The following is a 17,983-nucleotide window of genomic DNA, read 5'->3' as shown; positions in this document are numbered from 1 at the left end:
TAGGGGTCTCTTTCTAGATCTTAATTTTGCTTTTGGCTATACTTAGCAGAGTAATTAGAAGGGGGATAATTTTTCTGTCATGCCAAATGTTTCTGTTACTGAGTGTCCTCAATATTTAGATCAACTGGAACATCTCATCTTTAAAGTCCCTCCAGCAGCTAGGTAGCCTAGGTAGTTCAGCCTCATGCGTGTGCTCAGTAATCCGCTCTAGGGAGCTTTGCAAGTTAATCTAACTCTCCCTTACAAGCCTCCCTTTGAGACAGCTAAATGAGCTTTAGTTTCCTCATTTTTTACAGATCAGCTGAGAGGTATAAATTACTTGCTCAAGGTCAGAGAGAATCGGTGTGTGTCTATGGAAATGTTTATTTAATGTCTTATGTTAAATCTAAAATCAGACTTCTTTGAGAAGAGCATTGACCTGCAAGGGCAAAAATATTTCACACCAGAGAGACTTTTCTGCTTTCTTAAAAAATGGTTTCTCTTGCTCCTGAAGCCACTTGCAAGATCAGAGAATGACACAGAGAAAGCAAGACAAGCCTCCAGTGCTAGGTACCATTCAACTGCTACATTATAGTTGTGGATTTTGCTTCATAATAGGAAAGCATGAAGAGGGAGGGGAAAAAAAAAGGTAGCGTGACAGGGAGAAACACAAAGGGACTTTTTAGAATGTCCCACCCAGATGGAGTTCTCTACATTAGTGAGGCAGGTGCAGATAACAGCAACACTAAATAAACTGATTCAACATTTCTGAAAGAAGATACAGTCTCCTGTTGTAAAAGGAAAATGGCTTTATTTAGTATTGCTCAGAGGTAGCACAGGACTGATCTGTATAGACAGCATCCAGACAGGAAGAATTAAAATCAGCATTTGTTTTCCAAAACTGGCAGTTGGTCACAGTGACAGGCTCATATTCAAGTCCATAAACTTCCAGGCTTTTTTTCAGAAGCAGAAGATAATCCTATGACCTGTGGCACTTGGTTTCTGACTGCTTAACTCTTTCAGAAATAATCTCTGATTATGGATCACACTCTAGCAATTTGCACTCAAGTAGCACTGGAGTTCCAAGAGAGCAGTCCCACTGCTATGTGGCCTGAGCTAGCTGCTTTGTGGAAGTGCAGGTTGTGTGGTCCTGCACAGGCAGGCTGGCAGCCTTGGTAACCTGTAACTGGTGGGCAGACAAATCCAAGGATTTCTGTGCAAGCCTCTCACCTTCCTGTCCTGAAGCCAGCTTGACCATAACACCAAGATAATCCTGCCTCCTGTTTCAGCTATTTAGCTCTAGGGAGTTTGGGGTCATTTAAAGCTAAAGTCTCAGCTGAAGTTGTTTAATATTTTTTAACATGGCTGAGATGTTCTTTACTCATTCTGCTCTATTTTCTAGGTTCTAAAGTAATTTAAAGTGCAGCTGGGGAGTTTACTGTGACAACTTTTACACCATCTTTGTTCAATGCTTCACAGGAGAGATGTTGATTTTTTTAATAACTTGCCTGTGCACAATTGCAGCACTCCTGCAGTTTTTAACCTCCTAGTCACCTGCACCAAAACTTGGGTTCTCAGAAGATTTGCCAACCCTCAGTTAACTTACTGCAAGCAGTGGGCATTTAGGTCCAAGATACCTCAGTGGCTAGGGTCCAGCTTCTTACAGAGCATGCAGAGAAAGTGATTCCACGTAGAAACTTCACCTAATGCTTGGCACAAAAAGGCCAGGACCTGTTTCTGTGTGCTTGAGAGCATTTGTATTGCATTACTTGCCAGAAAATCTAATATCCTAAAGTATTTTCACTCTGCCAGTTCAAATGGCAGGAACTGAAAGTAACCTCATAGATTGTAATTTTAGAGTCTCACGTTTTTACTATGGCTGTTAGGAAAGAAACCCACCAAACTTTATTTAAAGTAATTCCTTGTTACTTCATAATCTAAACCTAAGACTGCAACTTCCTTTTCTATTCTAAAGCCAGAGAACCATAGCCTTGAACTGCTGTGTGAGATACCAAGCAGGTTGCTCCCTGCATCAGTGCTCTAATTCTCCAGCTAGGAAGAGGAACTGATTGCTTACAAATCTCAATCCTTAAGTGTAATATTCCAGAAATTCAAATTAGGTTGTGCCCACAGAGCCATCCTTAGGGCAGCTGAAGTATCAGCATTCTACTCTTGAGGTCCCTCAGCAGTGCTGTTCCCCGGAGAAGCCCAGCCAGGTACACTCTTGGTGCTGCTCAGTCCCACTGGATGCCAAGGAGCTCACAGCTCACGCTCCAGAGCTTCTTTGCCGTCTCATCATCCCGACCACGTGGAGATACGTATGCTGGCTGGCAATCACTGTAAGAGAAACATTCTTTTTATTCTTTCAATTCAAAGATCTCCATCTACATTAAGCACACTGAAATGTCTGTGTTAAGATCAGGGAGTTGCTCGCTATCAGCTTAATTCAAGACCAGTTGAAGAATGGTGGGAGGCTATCCAGCAAATGAGCAAGGGTTGGTGCTAAGCCACCATAAAAAAGACTTCTTTCCAACTAGCTGGGGAAGAATCTCTCCCAATGGCACCAAGAACTGGCAAGCAAATCTAGCTCTATCAGCTGTCTCAACTCCTAAAGAAACCTCTCATTAATACCACTAAAAAGGGATATAAATTCTAACCAAGCTTCTTCAGAGGCACATTTTCTAACAAACACTACAAGAAAGTCACTCAAACAGCCCTTCATTCTAAACTATTTATCCCACTCTATGCCCAAGAATAACACTGTAATAATCATGTATGGTTACGCCCTTTTCCATTATCCTCTGAACTGTGGCTCCTTTCTTCTCAGCTCCTGCAATCAGAAAGAACTCTGTCTGGAAAAGAGGTCCCGTGTTCTCAACTGTAATGCTAGATGCTGCAGTGACTTGGGAGTTTAAGAGCACAGAGGAAATGGCATATTGTAAGGCTTCCATTCAGCTCAGTGTTTTTAGATGGAGTCTTTGATATTCCTAAAATGACTGGTAGACTCCCACTTGTCTCACTGTGGCATAAAAATTATTTTCTTAATGTCTACACTTGGGCTTTATAGTCTGTGGCCTGGAAAGTGAGGATTCTAGGCTAGTCCAATGTAAACTGTGAATTAGTGTTGAAGCTTCTTGTTTCCCACCATGTCCAAAAGTCCCTTTTTTAAAATGAGTTTAAATTCCACCAGTTTTCTGTACTCCAGCACATTAATACTACGTTTTTATCCTGAGACAGACAGTCATCCAAGGAAGACTTAGATGTCTATTTATATATTCAAGTCTGATTAAGATGGTACAAACTCCCAAATGAAGATCAGGCAATGTCATTACAGAGACTAAGCTGGTCACAAATCACAAGAAGAAAGCTCTGCAAAGACACAAAGACTCCAACAGCATCCATGTGAGGGGGAAAAAAAAAAAAAAGACATATTTTCATATTCATTCCCAAAAAAAAGGTATTGTTAAAATGCTCTACACGCAATAGGAAGCTGACAAGACATATCTGCGTGAATCTGTTCAAATGGCAGTCTTCAAATCTAGAATGATGATGACTTGGAACTGCTCTGGGCTGTGGTTTTGGTGATGGGAAAAGGCAGGACTACGTAGGGTCCATGGAGTAAGTCAAAAAAGTCAAGAAATTATCAAGGTTTTATAATGGGAGCTACACAAGACCATTTCCATGACAGCATGACAGGCATCCCGGCAAGAGTCCCTCCCAGCTGGTGGTAGGTCTATCATACTGGAGGATAGTTATTTGGTCACATGCCAGATCTGAAAACCTCACCTCCTGTCTCTGCAGCTCCATCAGCTCTCCCAGCTCCCTGAGAGCACAGGACCCTTCTGCTCCAGTGGGGTAAAACTACAACGAGAATTGAAGTGGTCTTTCCAGGATTGACTCAAGTGATCTTATTAACTGAACAGTTCTACTGAAAAGTGATTTTCCCAAGTGTTAGGCAGGTCAGCGAGCTCCAAGCATGTGACAGCCATTCCTGCACTTTGAGTACCCTAATATTTCTAGCACTAAAGGACCTGCTATTGTATGAAGTGTTGCACGGGTAAAGTGTTTCTTCTAACACGACTGCAACAGACCTGGAAGGGTCTCTAGTATTTGTCACCCGCAGTCTTACCAGACAGCCTCTTACCTGGTCCCTTCTTAATGAAGAATGGCAGTAAGTCCCATATTCCCCAGCCAACAAGGTTGCCTTCCGCAGCATATCACTTCATCAGCTTGCACCCACCTGAAATACTGTCCTGTCACAGAGTCCAGCTCCTCGGCTACTGCACAGTAGATACTGGTCTGAGCTCCTTCACAAGGTGTCTTCAAGAAGAAGGAGAATATCTTCCACAGCCAAGTCATTACAAATGAGTGCCGGACCAGTTCAGAATAGACAGAACCAGGATGGAGAGCGTTTGCTGTGACTTTAGTGCCTATGGCAAAATAAAGTAGTCCAGGACAAATCTGCATGAATCAAAGTGTCTTTTTAAAAAGGGTAATATACTCCTCAATTCTACCTGTAGATATTCTGTAACTTAAAGGAGGAGTCCAGACTTGGATACAGAGAGCAAGTGAAGTCCTCTGTAGTTACTGCATGCTGCATGTGATGGATACACTTGACCTCTTAGCCAAATCAGCAGTAGTTTGGTACAGGCTCCAAAGAAGGTAAAGGTCTGAGCCATAACTGGGCCAAAACTCCTCTAGGAAACCACAGAGGCCAGTGAGTATCAGTGCACATGAACCTGAAACACCCATCAGGCAGTGAACACAAGTAGCACGTGGCTTTTCCAGTACTCTTTTATCCAGGAACAAATAAGGTTGTGGAGGAAATGAGTCTCATGTGTACCTTTCCCATTGTGTGCAATTTGACTACAAGCCAACCACTCCATTCCATAAATATTACAGCCTAAGTGAGCCTTCTCTGAGCTCTCCCTGCTAGGCAATATGACTGCATGGTGACAATCTTCCCTTGAGCTGGCTCACCTCTCAAGGTTACTCCTCAAGGCAGAGACCTTTTACCAACAGACCTTTGGATAAGCCCAACTGGAACTCAGCTCAAACTGCAACTGGACTGCACAGCAGGTAACCATCCCCTTGAGCAGGGATGCCTCTCAAGGCTTGAGATTTCTTACCTGAGACTAAGAGAGCCTTCCTTAACCAAGGCAGAGAGACCCTTTGCTTGCAACAAATCCTTGGTAAGTAACTGCTGAATTAATCCTGAGGAAACATTACTAGTCCATGTAGCTACTCAATAATAATTATTATAAATTTTGTATAGATAATTCCATTGCACATAAATCATCCAAGTCTGAGACTAAAACTGGACCTAGCTGCACCTAGGTTCCCTAAGGAGTTTAAAAAGCAAGGAGCTCTATGCTGAGCCTCCTGATTCAACAGGAGGGTCTTCCTTATACATAGTGTGTTTCCAGTCCTATGTGAATCATTCTAACTCGATTCTAAATCAGCTTTCCTTTGTATGTGTCTTCCACATAATAGAGTGAACCTTGCCATCGAACTTTGTTAAGTTATGCTTTTATGACATCACATTAAAAACACTTGCTAACACCTTTGATGGTGATTCTTGAAGCAGTTTAAACCACTCATCCGTGGCACTGGAGCATCCCCTGCTCCCTTCCAAACACTGCAGTCATTATGTGCCTTCTGCAAAACAAAGTGCTAGAGGGCCTGAGTACTAAACAGCAGCAGTTTCCATCAGGCTTTTGAGAATACCTGCTTCTTTTGACTTAGTCTAATAGTAATTTCCTAGGGAAGACAGTGCTTAGTATTTATTTACTAAAACACTTGTTTTAGTAAATAAATACTACTTAAGTTTGTGAAAAGGACAGAATGACATGACTGTGACAGATGTTGTGACTTACAAGGTACTGTCTAGTCGTATGCTTGTTTTACGAGCCACAAACCTTTAAGGCAGCTGAGTGTGCATTAGCTTGTCTATTGGAGACTGCAGCTGTAGCTCTGTTTTCAGCTTCCACCCACATACCACAACTGTCTGCATGGATGCAGCTAGTTTTTGACAAGCACCAAAGAAAAATGAGATACATTCAACTGTGCCAAGCTACTAAACTCCTCTACCCTACTGTTGTAAAGACAATCAGTGCTGTACATCTCCTGGTTCCGCAGACTGCAGATAACTTCTTCCTGCAAAGAGTCCTCAGTGACATTTGCCTCAAACTGTTCAATTTCTGCATAGACAATCTGCAGCCCTTTCTTCAATCCACTCTCCCATCCATGGTGCTCAAAAAGCCAAGCGGACAAGCACTCCGCTTGCCTCTGGAACTTGCCTTGCAGCCGCCTGGCCAGCTCCCGGGTGAAGAGCACGTTCGCCAGTTTGCTGTGACAGTAGGCGAGGCCACAATTGTAGCTCTTCTCTCCATGGAGGTCATGGAAGCGGATTCGGCCTCCGTGATGAGCCAGCGAGGACACATTCACGATGCGGGCTGGGGCAGACTGCTTCAGACGCTCCAGCAAGAGGAAAGTCAAGAGAAAATGACCTAGTGGGGAGATGAAAGGTCATCCTTCTAGGAAGGGTTCCCCTGCTTGCTTTTATGTGGTATCTTACTGCTGCCCTCATTTGAAGTCCAGGAAAAAGAAAATTTCTTGTTAATTTCCCCTGAATTAACAGCTACACTTTTTTGGGGCCTTCAAGTTCTGCTCCTCATCTTCAAAAAGCTAGAGCTGTCTTACATTTCAAAATGTCCCACATAATATATACACATACTTAAACTGGATCCACAATAAGCAAGTACACTGCATTGCATCTCCAGAACTCTGACTCAGGCCCTCCATCCTTCCCGAAAAAGGCAGAATGAGGAAGAGAAAATCTGAAAGAAGGATTTCCCTTTGGCATTTTGCAACAGATATTGATGTTAGAAGAAGATGATCTTTAAGGGCAATTCTAACGCAAACCATTCTACCAGTCTATGATTCCATATTGAGTGCAAACATGATTCCACTGGCCTTACCAAGATGATTTACTCCCAGATGCATCTCAAAGCCATCAGCAGTCTTGGAGTAAGGGCATAACATTACCCCAGCATTATTAATGAGAATATGGAGTTCCTTCTCCTCTGCAAGAAACAACAGACATCCTTAAAACAAGGAAACAGAGAATGCAGACAAGAAGGTAGCACAAGTCATCCCTTGCTATCTGACTTGCAGCCACATCACCTTAATAAAATGGATACCACAAACTAGCTCATGGCCTCTGACCAGCCCCTGCTGTTAGAAGAGCAGACAGCAGTCCTTGGTAAAATATTCTCACTACAAAGGAGAATCTAGAGACTGTACCTGCTAGAAATCTCTCAGCAAACTCCCGGATGGACTTCGTATCAGCCAAGTCCAGTTTTTTCACAATGACTTGCTGGTTCCCTGTCTCAGCTCGGATTTCACTGGCTGCAGCTTCTCCCTTTGCTATGTCTCTGCAGGCAATAATTACCCTTGCACCTGCAAGGAGGGCGGGGGGAACAACAGGAACAGAAACTGAGATCACTGGAGCACACTGGATGATCAAGGCTACGACAAGCAGGCTGGCCATGCACAGCAATTACAAACAATATATTGTTTCTTTAGGGAACTAGCATCAGTGAGGGGAGTGGCTGGAAGGGACAAAGCCTTTCCCACTCCATTGTGAGCGACAATCCAGCTGAAAGATGCTTTCAGACCAGGCAAACACACATCTTAAGTGCCTCTGTCCAGGTTCTCCTAGGTCAGGAGTGCATACAACAACACTGGTATGATAGGGTTATATCTGCCTCTGTAATGGGAATGTCAAGCCAGGAGCACATAAAGGTGATGGATTCCAGCCAGAGTAATTTCTAAATGGATTGTGAACAGGTAGTTTAATCTTCTTACTGGTTGCCCAAATAACGTTGACATCAAATTAGCTTGAAACATGAATAACTAAAGCACACAGTGGTGGACCTATGGCATTTCCTAGCTTCATACAAGCAGAATACAGGAATTTCCCCAGTCCTCTTGAATCAGTTGCAGTGCAAAGCATTTTATGTCCCCAAGGCACATTTCTGGAGTCCAAGCAATGAAAACAGTTGAGGAACTGGGAACTTGCACCTCAGTGGTTACAGCCTCTGAAGGAACAGTACTTGGGCTCATCTGCAGTAACTCTGGAATCCACTTTACTTCAGTGTAAGCATACAACACTCCTTCCTTAGGTCCAGAAAAGGGACTACTGGCACAAGGCACAGCCACAGGCACACACACAAGGCTGCTGACGAAGACGGCACTTGCCTCTTTGCGCGAGGTCTCTGGCAGTCTCCTTCCCGATGCCTGTGTTGGCTCCTGTGATTATCACCACCTTCCCCTCCAGCCTTGCTGTTGACTTACACCGTCCTCCAGCGACATACCTCCTGCAAGAGGGGAGGTACCAGTCACCTCTGCCTCCTTAGGGGGCTCGGGCCGGGGCTGAGCACACAGAACCTGGGGGTTCGCATCAACACTCGGGCTCACCGCTGCGCCCTGGGCCCCAGGGAGTTACGGGCGTCCTCACATGAAGCGGCTGGTCAGACCATGTCGTGACCGGGATGCCGTGAACGCACCCCCGAATCCCCCGCGCTTTCCTGACCGCGGCCGCGCCCCCGGGCCCCGTCCTACCCGTGCGTCAAGTGGAGCCACGGCTCCCATTGGCTGCGGCCGCGCGCTCCGGCGCCTTTCGGCCAATGGGCTGCGCCGCGGCGCCCTGAGGAGAACGCGGGGCCCGCCCCCTGCCGCTCCTCCGCGAGCGCGCCGGTGCCGGGACAGCCCGGGGAGCGCCTCGGGCGGTCAGAGGCGGCGGGAGGTGCCAGCGCTGAGCGAGCCCCGGCAGCGCGTCAGTGTTACCGGGCGCTGCAGCTGGGAAAGCCTGAATGACTCCTGACCCCAGCGCGGGCTGTAGAACGGGATTCCCGCTGTTTGCGCTCCCGCCACAGACACACACAGACACAGACACAGACACAGACACAGACACACACACACACACACACACACACACACACACGCACTGACTCCGCGCCTCAACAGCCGCCGCTCCGCGGGGCCGAACATACGGGAAGGGCCGGGGCCGCGCTCGGTAAGACGCACCTGATGTAGGGCGCTGCCACGAAAAGGAAGACAGGGACGGAAACGGCGGCGCCGAGCGCGGCTTCCCAGCAGTTGAGCATCGCTACCGCCCGCTACGCACGCACTACCGGCGCACAGCACCCCGCGGTCCCCGCCGCGCCCCGCCCTTTTGGCTCCGCCTCCCCCTGTACCCGCCCCGCCCCGCGGCCTCTCCCGCCCACAACCATACGGGCCACACCTCCACTCCCGGGCCAGCCCCGCTTCGGGCCACGCCGCTTGCGGCGCGCGGTGTCCGGTGCCGTGCACTGCACGCGGCGTTTCGTCGCCCGGGCCGGGGCGATCTCCTGAGCTGGTCGTGCCAGCTGCCCCCGAGTCCTCTGGCGCCGGACACCCAACAAGCCCCGCTCCCTGCCGCGGGAGTGCCCCCCACCCGCGCCGGGAGTACCCACGGGCAGCGAGTGGCCGGCCGGCTTCACGCCAGCAGCCCGCTGCTTTTTACCCCGGGCAGAGCACGGCTCCGAACTCGGTCCCTCGGAACATCCTGAAACCGCATTCCGCAGTTAAGGAGCCGAGAAACGTCTGCAGAGACAGCGCAGCGGCGGCTGTCGGCAGTGGCGTTTGAAACACGTTTTCACAACCCCACGCCGAGGTTCATGTCACTAACCCTGGCAAGGCGCATGCAATAATGTGGGCAGGCGCCGAGGCCTGGCAGCAGCGCGGTGGCGGCTGCGGCGGCGGGTCCCGCCGGTCCCGGGGAGCCCCGGGGCCGCACTGGCGCTGCCGGTCGGGGGCGCTCCGTGGCGGCGGCGGACGAGAGCCCCCGCGCGGTTCGGGCACGGCCGCCTTCCCGGGACTATAGCTCCCAGCAGGCAGTGCGCGAGGCGGCCCCGGCGGCGGAAGCGCCGGCCGGGCCGGGGCGGGGCCGGGGGCGCGGAGGTTGTGGGGCCATGGCTGGCCGCGGGTCCGCGTCTTCGGAGCACCTGGAGCGGCTGCACGAGATCTTCCGCGGCCTGCACGGACACCTGCGGGGCGTCCCCGAGCGGCTGCGGGGTAGCGCGGCCGGTGAGGCGGGGCGGACGTCTCTTGGGGCCGGGGGGAGGGCATGGGCGGGGCCGTGGTCCCGCCGGCCGCAGCTACCCCGCCGGCTGCGGGGCCGTGTCAGGAGTGTTCGGGTGCTTCTCATTAGACGGGCGTGTGTTTGAGCAGCCGGGAGGGCAGTGTCCGCTCAGGACACCCTGTTTGTGGGGCGCTTTGCAGTTGTGGGGATTCGGGACGTCGCTTGCGCTAGGCATCTGCTGGAAGGTGGCTTTGCCGTGTGCTATTTTCAGCTGCTGCTATGTCCTGGTGGCTTTGCAGGCGTGTAGCTTCACTCCCCTGGAGCTCTTCTGCTCTGGCAAATTTCAACTCCATCGGCAAGCACTGCCGTGCTCGGCTCAGAGCATCAGTCTCTGGGAAGGAGTTGTTATTTGGGTGTTATTTCATGCTGTTTCTATTTGAACTGGAGTTTAGCTTGGAGGACAGGAGGCTCAGGGGTGACCTTCTCACTTTTCACAACTACCTGAAAGGAGGCTGCAGCCAGGTTGGGGTCGGCCTCTTCTCCCTAGCAGCCAGTGACAGGACAAGAGGACACAGTCTTCAGCTGCACCAGGGGAGGTTAAAGTTGGTCATTAGGAAGAATTTCTTCGCAGAAAGGGTTATTTGACGTTGGAATGAGCTGCCCAGGGAGGTGGTGGAGTCTGCCTCCATGGAGGTGTTTAAGGAAGGACTGGAGGTGGCACTCGGTGCCATGGTCTAGTTGACAAGGTGGTGTTAGGTCATAGATTGGACTCGATGACTGCAGAGGTCTTTTCCAGCCTAACTGATTCTGTGATTCTGTAACACATGCTGTGCTTTGGGGGTTCCCCCCCCCGCCTTTTTTTAAAATTTGTGTATGTTGGATTCACATTTAAAACCTCACTGGCAGAATTGAAAGCAGTTTTTATTGTCTGAACTGCCCAGAAGCATCTGTGGGTTTGTTGGAGAAGGTTTGCATTTTAAATGACTGGTTAAAAGCATGCTTTGTGCACTATGTACTCACAAAATAGAGAAAACCTATCTAGCTAGCCACACTAAGTTGTATTAGAAGCACAACCTGATTTTACAGGTACTCTTTATACCACGCCAGTGGGTAAAATGCTCTGACAGAACACTCCTCTATAAGGATTTGTGCTTCTGATTCAGTCCTTGATACTTGGCAGTGTTCTGAGAACCAGGAAGGGAAACAATCTGACAAGGAGAATTTTGCCAATGTCATTGTTGTTTCCTATGAGAAACGTAATCCACGACTGTCATGAGCTGCTGTAGCTCAGCTCAGGTTTTGTACCCCAGTGATGGGCCAGGACTGTCAGCCATGTTCTGCCACAGTGTCATTCTCCCACAATTGATCAATTTTGTGTAAAATCATAAAAACAGTTTGTTCAGAATATACCAGTCTGTGCTAGATAACACAGAGTATGAAAAGCTTAACGTCCCATTTCTTACCTGGCTTTCTGTTTAATAATGAGTTAAATTCAGGGTCACGGTCCTTGTCATGTGCATTTCCAGCAAGTTTGGTACAAGAAAGGTGTTGAAACCCACAAATGACAACTTGCAAACCTGACTTAATTCCACTAGTGGTCAACAAGGATAAAAAGCATAAAATAAGCAATATCCTTTCTGGTAGAAATCCTTATTTTCCTATAGAAATGAGCATGATCAGCTTCTTGGTGAAGTAAAACTGTCATGTCTCCTTGAAACTGGGGTAGTCATGAGTAATGAATTCTGAGCCATGGGCTTAAAGGGAGTATTTACAGGCGATCGTTTTTGCAATACTTGGGATTTTTTCAACAGATTGCAAATAATTACAAGCTGAACTTCAGAGGTGCTAAGAAATTTTAATACAACTGTTCTGTTCTTTGATTTTTTTGCTGCAAAAGTCATGGTAGTATTTGTTTGAAAGTGTTTCTAAAAGAGTTTAAGATTTAGGAATTTGTCTATCTGGTAGAGTCATTCCATTCTCTTAATGTGCTTTATTTCCTTCTTGTACTTATGAGGAGGGGAGTATATCTTTATTTTTTGAGTAATCTGATCCTGAAATGTTCAGGAGGTGATAAAATATACCTTGGAATACTCTTCTAAGATGATTTATGTGCTCCAAAACCAACACAGAATCTGTAGTCCTTGGGACATCTTTGAGGGGCAGAGGTTTGGAAATGCTGTTTCACTCTATATAAACAAGATGACAGATCCCTAACTCTAGAAACACTCTTTTTTTTCCCCTTCCAAATTTGTAAGAAGGGGAAACAGCCTGGATAAGTTTCAAATCATATGTTTTCCTCTAAATGAATTCAGCTGTACTTTTCAACTGAATCTCTTTCTAACTGATTGGAATAAGTCAGTTAGATGTGGATGAGCATGTGGGTAGTGCTGCCGTGGCACAGGCACCTCTGCTGCATTTTGGAAGTTCTGTCCATGTGCTTTGAGGCGCGTTCAGTGCAGAGCGACGCCAGCTGAACTGCTCAGTGTATTTTGGCATTTTTGGATACTGGACAGAACCAGTAGAACATTTTCAAGCCATATTGCTGGATTTCTTGTTGGCCTGTAGACAAAAAGGTCTCAAGCTGCTGCTGCTTGGCTTACCTAAACCTTTCCATGATTCTATGCCTTTTGGAAGCTGGCATTTCTTTGCTGCATGCTTGTAAGTGCAGCATCTTCTTAGTCCACACAGGGGAAACAAAGCAGGGAAATGCTGCTTTTCCAGATCTGTGATGGGTTTCCATGAGTTTGAGACAGCAGTGGGTTTAAGAGTGCACTGCTTGAATCAGATTAGTGAAATGACCTGTATGAAACAAATTACTGACTTTCAGAGGCTGTTTTTCCACAGTTTGTGTCCATGATTTCACTTGTAACCCAGCAACACAAACAATGGCATCAGCACAAATGTATATGGTGGCAAATCATGGAGGAAGTTGAGGAGAGTGTATTTAGGAACCTCATAAGTCAGCATTTCCTCCTGAATGAATTGGGATGTGAAGTTGCATTTCCTAGTACCAGCTGATGTGTAATATGTTAACAGTCATGATGTAGCTTAGTCTGTAATAATTCCATGTGCTGCATGAGACCACAGCTACTACTTAGATGATGGGTTTTAGTTCTGTCTTAAGTTCTCTACAGTTCAACTTCTGGGCTTAATCTGAATTTGAACTGAGAAGGAAAGCCTACATCTTAGGCATGTTGTGTATGTAAGAGGAGCTATATACCAAGGTTTTGAGCACTTCAAATTTTTTCCTATTTTCTGTTGAGACCTCAGTGGTTAAAAGCTACTTATTTTACAGAGGACTGTGCTTACCAAAAGGCATTATCAAGTGAGTTTTTTACTGTAATGACATTTTTATAATGTTGTATGTAATTTTGTCTTTAATCAAAGTGGAGGAGTTTTACCAAGATGACAATCTACATTTTCTGCTGCCCAGAATTTTATTAAAGACTGAATTATACTCTTTTGAGAGAGATGAATTAGGCTAGGTGCATATTTATCAGATTTCTGATATAATTTGTTTTTGTTTGCAGTACTCCATAACAGTCTTCTAGTGTACATCATCAGTGCTTTTTTTTTTGCTGAGTTGAGATAAGGAAAGTTTCAGATTTAGACTTCTATCAATGGTGGATGTTAGAGAGATATAGTTTTTAACACATGAAAAATAAATGCCTTAAGGTTTTATTTAAAAATAGAGTAACAGCAGTGAAACCCATTCTGTGGTCTCCAAAGCCATAGGTACACAGATCTGAGTAAATGACTGTCTCAAACAACTAAAGTGTCTGGTGTTGTTGGCTGATTCAAAGAACTCGTGTTGTTCCAGAAGAGGGAAGCATTTGGGCTTTAGTCTTTGAACCTGAGGTGATACCTTGGTGGCATCTTTTATCTCAGAGAACTCTGGATAATGCTTATCCCATGTACTTAAGTACTCTATGACCACAGGAATGCGTACTGCCAGGTCTATCAGGAACTTCAGGGCTCACTTGAAAATGTAAATGGACCTGATGTTCTGTTCAAATCCAAACTATAGTTCCAATTTCAGTAATCTTGCCAAATGTTTGGAAAAAAAAATATTTATGAGCTGTTTACCAATGTGTCTTTTTTGCTGTTCTTCCACACTAAATGTTTTTCACCATGCAATTCTGTCAGTGGACACTGAAGGACAGTAGGTCAGAAAAATAATTGAAAAATTACTTCTTTTGTCTACCAGAGGTAGTGTTTAGCATTTGGAAGAATGGTTTCTGCTCTCTTGCCCCACTCCCTTCTGAAAAGTTGTCATAAGAACAAGCTGTTCCCATTGGAGATAAATTTTGACACGGTGTTCTGCAACCAGCAGTCTGTGGCAGCTTCCTTGTTTTTAATGGATTGAGTTGGAGTTCTGTTGTCATTTCTCTGTAGATTATCTGACATACTGCTTTTACTTTTCCAGAGGAGAAGAAAAAACTGGTTCGAGAATTTGATGAGAAGCAGCGTGAAGCTAATGAGACGGTGAGTGTGAGGCTTCTGCCCTTTCTGATGGTTGAAATACTGCTGCCTTAAAAAGGACAGTACTTACAAATGTTACTTTTCTATGAATCCTATTCTGGCAGGCAGGTGTTTAATTTTGTTACTGTTTGATAACTAAGCTGATAGGTGTGTCTGTGTTTGTCAAGACTGTTGAGTATACTTATATACATGCATAAATATAGACAAATACTCTTATGTGTGTTTTGAGGGGGTTTTGAGTGCTTAGTTTTGATATTGCCTTCCCTTTGTTGAAAAAAGTAGAGTGGTGGAGGTGCAATTAAAATTGTTAGAGGTTTTAGGGCAGGCATGTAGAGAATCTGCTGCTTGGAGGTTTTTTATCGCCCTACTGTCTTTTTTCATGTTGGTCTTAGCCTGTCTGATCTTTCTGTAATGTGGTATAGGCTTCCTGGACAGCAGGTGATATGGAACAGTACCAAAAAAGCCATGTGACTTGTCTTTTAAAACAAGACATTATGGATTGAGCATTCTTTTCATATTTCAATGTGCAATTTGTTAGGTTGTTTTTTAGTCACAGCTGAACACAGTGCTTTATTCCCCTACTTTACTGGGGTTTATTGGCAGGTATCTCTAGGTTATGGATGGGAATATGAGCTCATACTGTGAGAGAGCTCATGTTGGGATACAGCTTTACACATTGTGGATTTGTTAAAACTGTCACTAGAAGGTGATGTGAAGATTCATGCATTCAGAATCTCAGGGTTTGCAAATTGTAACTCCAGTTGCCAAGCCTGGATGTTCAGAGTGTGGATTTAGTGGTGTGCCTACCTGTGCAACAGATCTGAATGAGGAGAAGGCTGAAGTATTCAACAACTTGTTTACCTCAATCTTCCATGGTAATCTCTCTTCCCACATCTCTCGAGTGAGTGGACTGCCATGCAAGGACTGTGGGAGCAAATTCCTTCCTTTAGAGGATGACCAGGTTCATGACCACATGAGAAACCTGAACATACATAGGTCTATGGGACCTGATGAGACGCATCCCAGAGTCCTGAGGGAACTGGCTGATGTAGCTGCTAAGCCACTGTCCATGGCATTTGAACAAGTCGTAACAGTCAGGTGAAGTCCCAGGTGACTGGAAAAGGGAAAACACTGTATCCATCTTTAAAAAGGTAGAAAGAAGGACCCTGGGAATTACTGACCTGTCAGCCTCACCTCTGTGCCTGGGAAGGTCATGGAACAGATCCTCCTGGAAGATAGCTAAGGCACATGAAGGATAGGGAGGGAAGGTTTGGGAAAGCCGGCACAGCTTCAACAAGGACAAGTCCTGCCTGACCAACCCAGTGGCCTTCTGTGATGGGGTGACTCCAGTGCACAAGGGAAGGGCACAAGCATCATTTATCTGGACTTCTGTACAGCCTTTGACATGGTCCTCCCCAGCATCCTTCTCTCTGAACTGCAGAGACAGGGCCTTGATGGGTGGACTGTTAGGTGGATAAGGAATTGGTTGGATGGTCACAGCCAGGGGGTGGTGGTCAACAGCTCAGAGTCCTGACGGACATCAGGGACGAGCAGCGTCCCTTGGGGTCCATACTGGGACCAGGGTTATTTAATATCTTCATTAATGACATAGTGGGATCGAGTGCACCCTCAGCAGGTTTGCAGATAACGCCCTGCTGAGGGTGCAGTTGCCACACCTGAAGGATGGGAGGCCATCCAGAGGGACCTGGACAAGCTCAAGAAGTGTGCCATGGGAATCTCATGAGGTTTAAAAAGACCAAGTGCAAGGTCCTTTGACTGGTTCAGGGTAACCCCTGATACCAACACAGGCTGGGGATGAACACATCGAGAGCAGCCCTGCCCAGAAGGACTTGGGGGTGCTGCTGGGTGAGAGGCTGGACATGACCCAGCCATGGGCACTCCCAGCCCAGAGAGCCAGTGGTGTCCTGGGCTGCATCCAGAGCAGCGTGGGCAGCAGGGTGAGGGAGGGGATTCTGCCCCTCTGCTCTGCTCTGGTGAGACCCCACCTGCAGTGCTGCATCCAGCTCTGGGGTCCCAGCACAGGAGGGACATGGACCTGCTGGAGTGAGTCCAAGGGAGGGGCACCAAGATTAGAGGGATGGAGCACCTCTCTCGTATGAGGAAAGACTGAGACAATTGGGATTGCTCAGCCTGTGGAAGAGGAGGCTTTGGGGTGACCTTTTCGCAGCCTTTCAGTACCAAAAGGGGGTGTAAGAGAGCTGGAGAGGGACTTTGAACAAGGGCGTGTAGTGACAGGACAAGGGCTGATGACAAAGGGTCCATTTAGATTGGGTATTAGGAAGAAACTCTACTGTGAGGTTGGTGAGGCACTGGCACAGGTTGCCAGGGAAGCTGTGGATGCCCCATCCCTGGGAGTGTTCAAGGACAAGTTAGATGTGGCACTCAGCAACCTGGTCTAGTGGAAGGTGTCCTTGCCCATGGCAGAGGTGTTAGAAGAAGGTGGTCTTTAAGGTCTCTTCTAACCCAAACCATCCTATGATTTTGTCTCTGTTGCACAGATATGATAGAAAGCTGATACCCATCCTATAAATGCTTAAATTAAAAGAAAGTGAGAATTGCAAATTTTGAAATTTAGAGTGATGTTTCAGGGAAAAAAAATCAAGCGTTTAAGCTTGGGAATTTTGTTTTTATTGAGGCATTGTGTATCTGAAAAATCCATGTCGGCTCAACAGCATTGGGTAACGTGGTGTACTCAGTAGTAGATGGGGTGTGGGGTTTGGGGCTATCCTACTCAGCCAGTCCCATTCAAACATGTGAATCCCTTCATCTGGTGCTGAGTTTTGAGCATAGCTGCTGCTAAGAATAGATTTGGTGCCTTAAAGAATAAACATGCTTTCTTTTGTTAAAGCTGCGGGAGATGGAGGAAGAACTGAAGTACGCTCCTGTGCCTTTCCGCAACCAAATGATGAGCAAAATACGAGCATACAGAAGAGACCTGTCCATGTTCCAGAGAGAGATGAGAAGCACAGATTTGGGATTGGGCCGTGGAAACCAAGGCGATACAAAATACGGAATCTTCGCCACAGAAAATGAACAGAGTGTGAGGATTAGATGTAAATTTTATTTAACTTTGCTGTGATTGTTTAAAAGTAGTATCGCAGATGCATTGTTTACATACTTTAAACCACCTCTGTGCTTTTCTAACTCCCTGTATATCTTTCTGCATGTAACATGAAGATCTCAGGGAGTAGAAAGAACACCTGGAACTCAGAGGAGAGCTTTTCTGTTGTAAAACAAAGATAGGAATGTAATCAAAATGGAACTCCTTGAAAGCCATGCAGTTAGTAAGTTGCACAACATTCTGTAGCAAAACTCTTCATTTAATCATTCCCCTACAGAAGTAATAACACAAAAGTGATGCTACTAAATGAAAAA

At 46.4% G+C, this 17,983-nt stretch overlaps 2 protein-coding genes across 2 annotated transcripts in view; one reads left to right on the top strand and one right to left on the bottom strand.

Annotated features, from left to right (window-relative positions):
- Positions 1–768: 768 nt before the first annotated feature.
- Positions 769–9,201, bottom strand: LOC138111582 (retinol dehydrogenase 12-like). Its single transcript, XM_069017646.1, has 7 exons — positions 9,070–9,201; positions 8,242–8,360; positions 7,285–7,440; positions 6,960–7,064; positions 6,279–6,488; positions 4,220–4,409; positions 769–2,316 (listed from the first exon to the last, which is right to left on the bottom strand). Exons 1-7 carry the CDS (start codon positions 9,147–9,149, stop codon positions 2,214–2,216), a joined length of 963 nt encoding a protein of 320 aa, XP_068873747.1. The 5' UTR covers positions 9,150–9,201; the 3' UTR covers positions 769–2,213.
- Positions 9,202–9,966: 765 nt separating this feature from the next.
- VTI1B (vesicle transport through interaction with t-SNAREs 1B) overlaps positions 9,967–17,983 on the top strand; it is a 12,579-nt gene continuing 4,562 nt past the window's right edge. Inside the window, exons 1-3 of the mRNA XM_069017648.1 lie at positions 9,967–10,110; positions 14,532–14,590; positions 17,457–17,648. Of these exons, the coding sequence (XP_068873749.1) occupies positions 9,996–10,110; positions 14,532–14,590; positions 17,457–17,648 (366 nt within the window). The 5' untranslated portion in view covers positions 9,967–9,995. The remainder of the gene's footprint in view (positions 10,111–14,531; positions 14,591–17,456; positions 17,649–17,983) is intronic.

Source organism: Aphelocoma coerulescens, chromosome 5 (genome assembly GCF_041296385.1).
Source record: "Aphelocoma coerulescens isolate FSJ_1873_10779 chromosome 5, UR_Acoe_1.0, whole genome shotgun sequence".
NCBI classification, from domain to species: domain Eukaryota; kingdom Metazoa; phylum Chordata; class Aves; order Passeriformes; family Corvidae; genus Aphelocoma; species Aphelocoma coerulescens.
The sequence above is the reverse complement of the archived record's forward strand: the minus strand, read 5'-3'. Positions and strand labels throughout refer to the sequence as shown.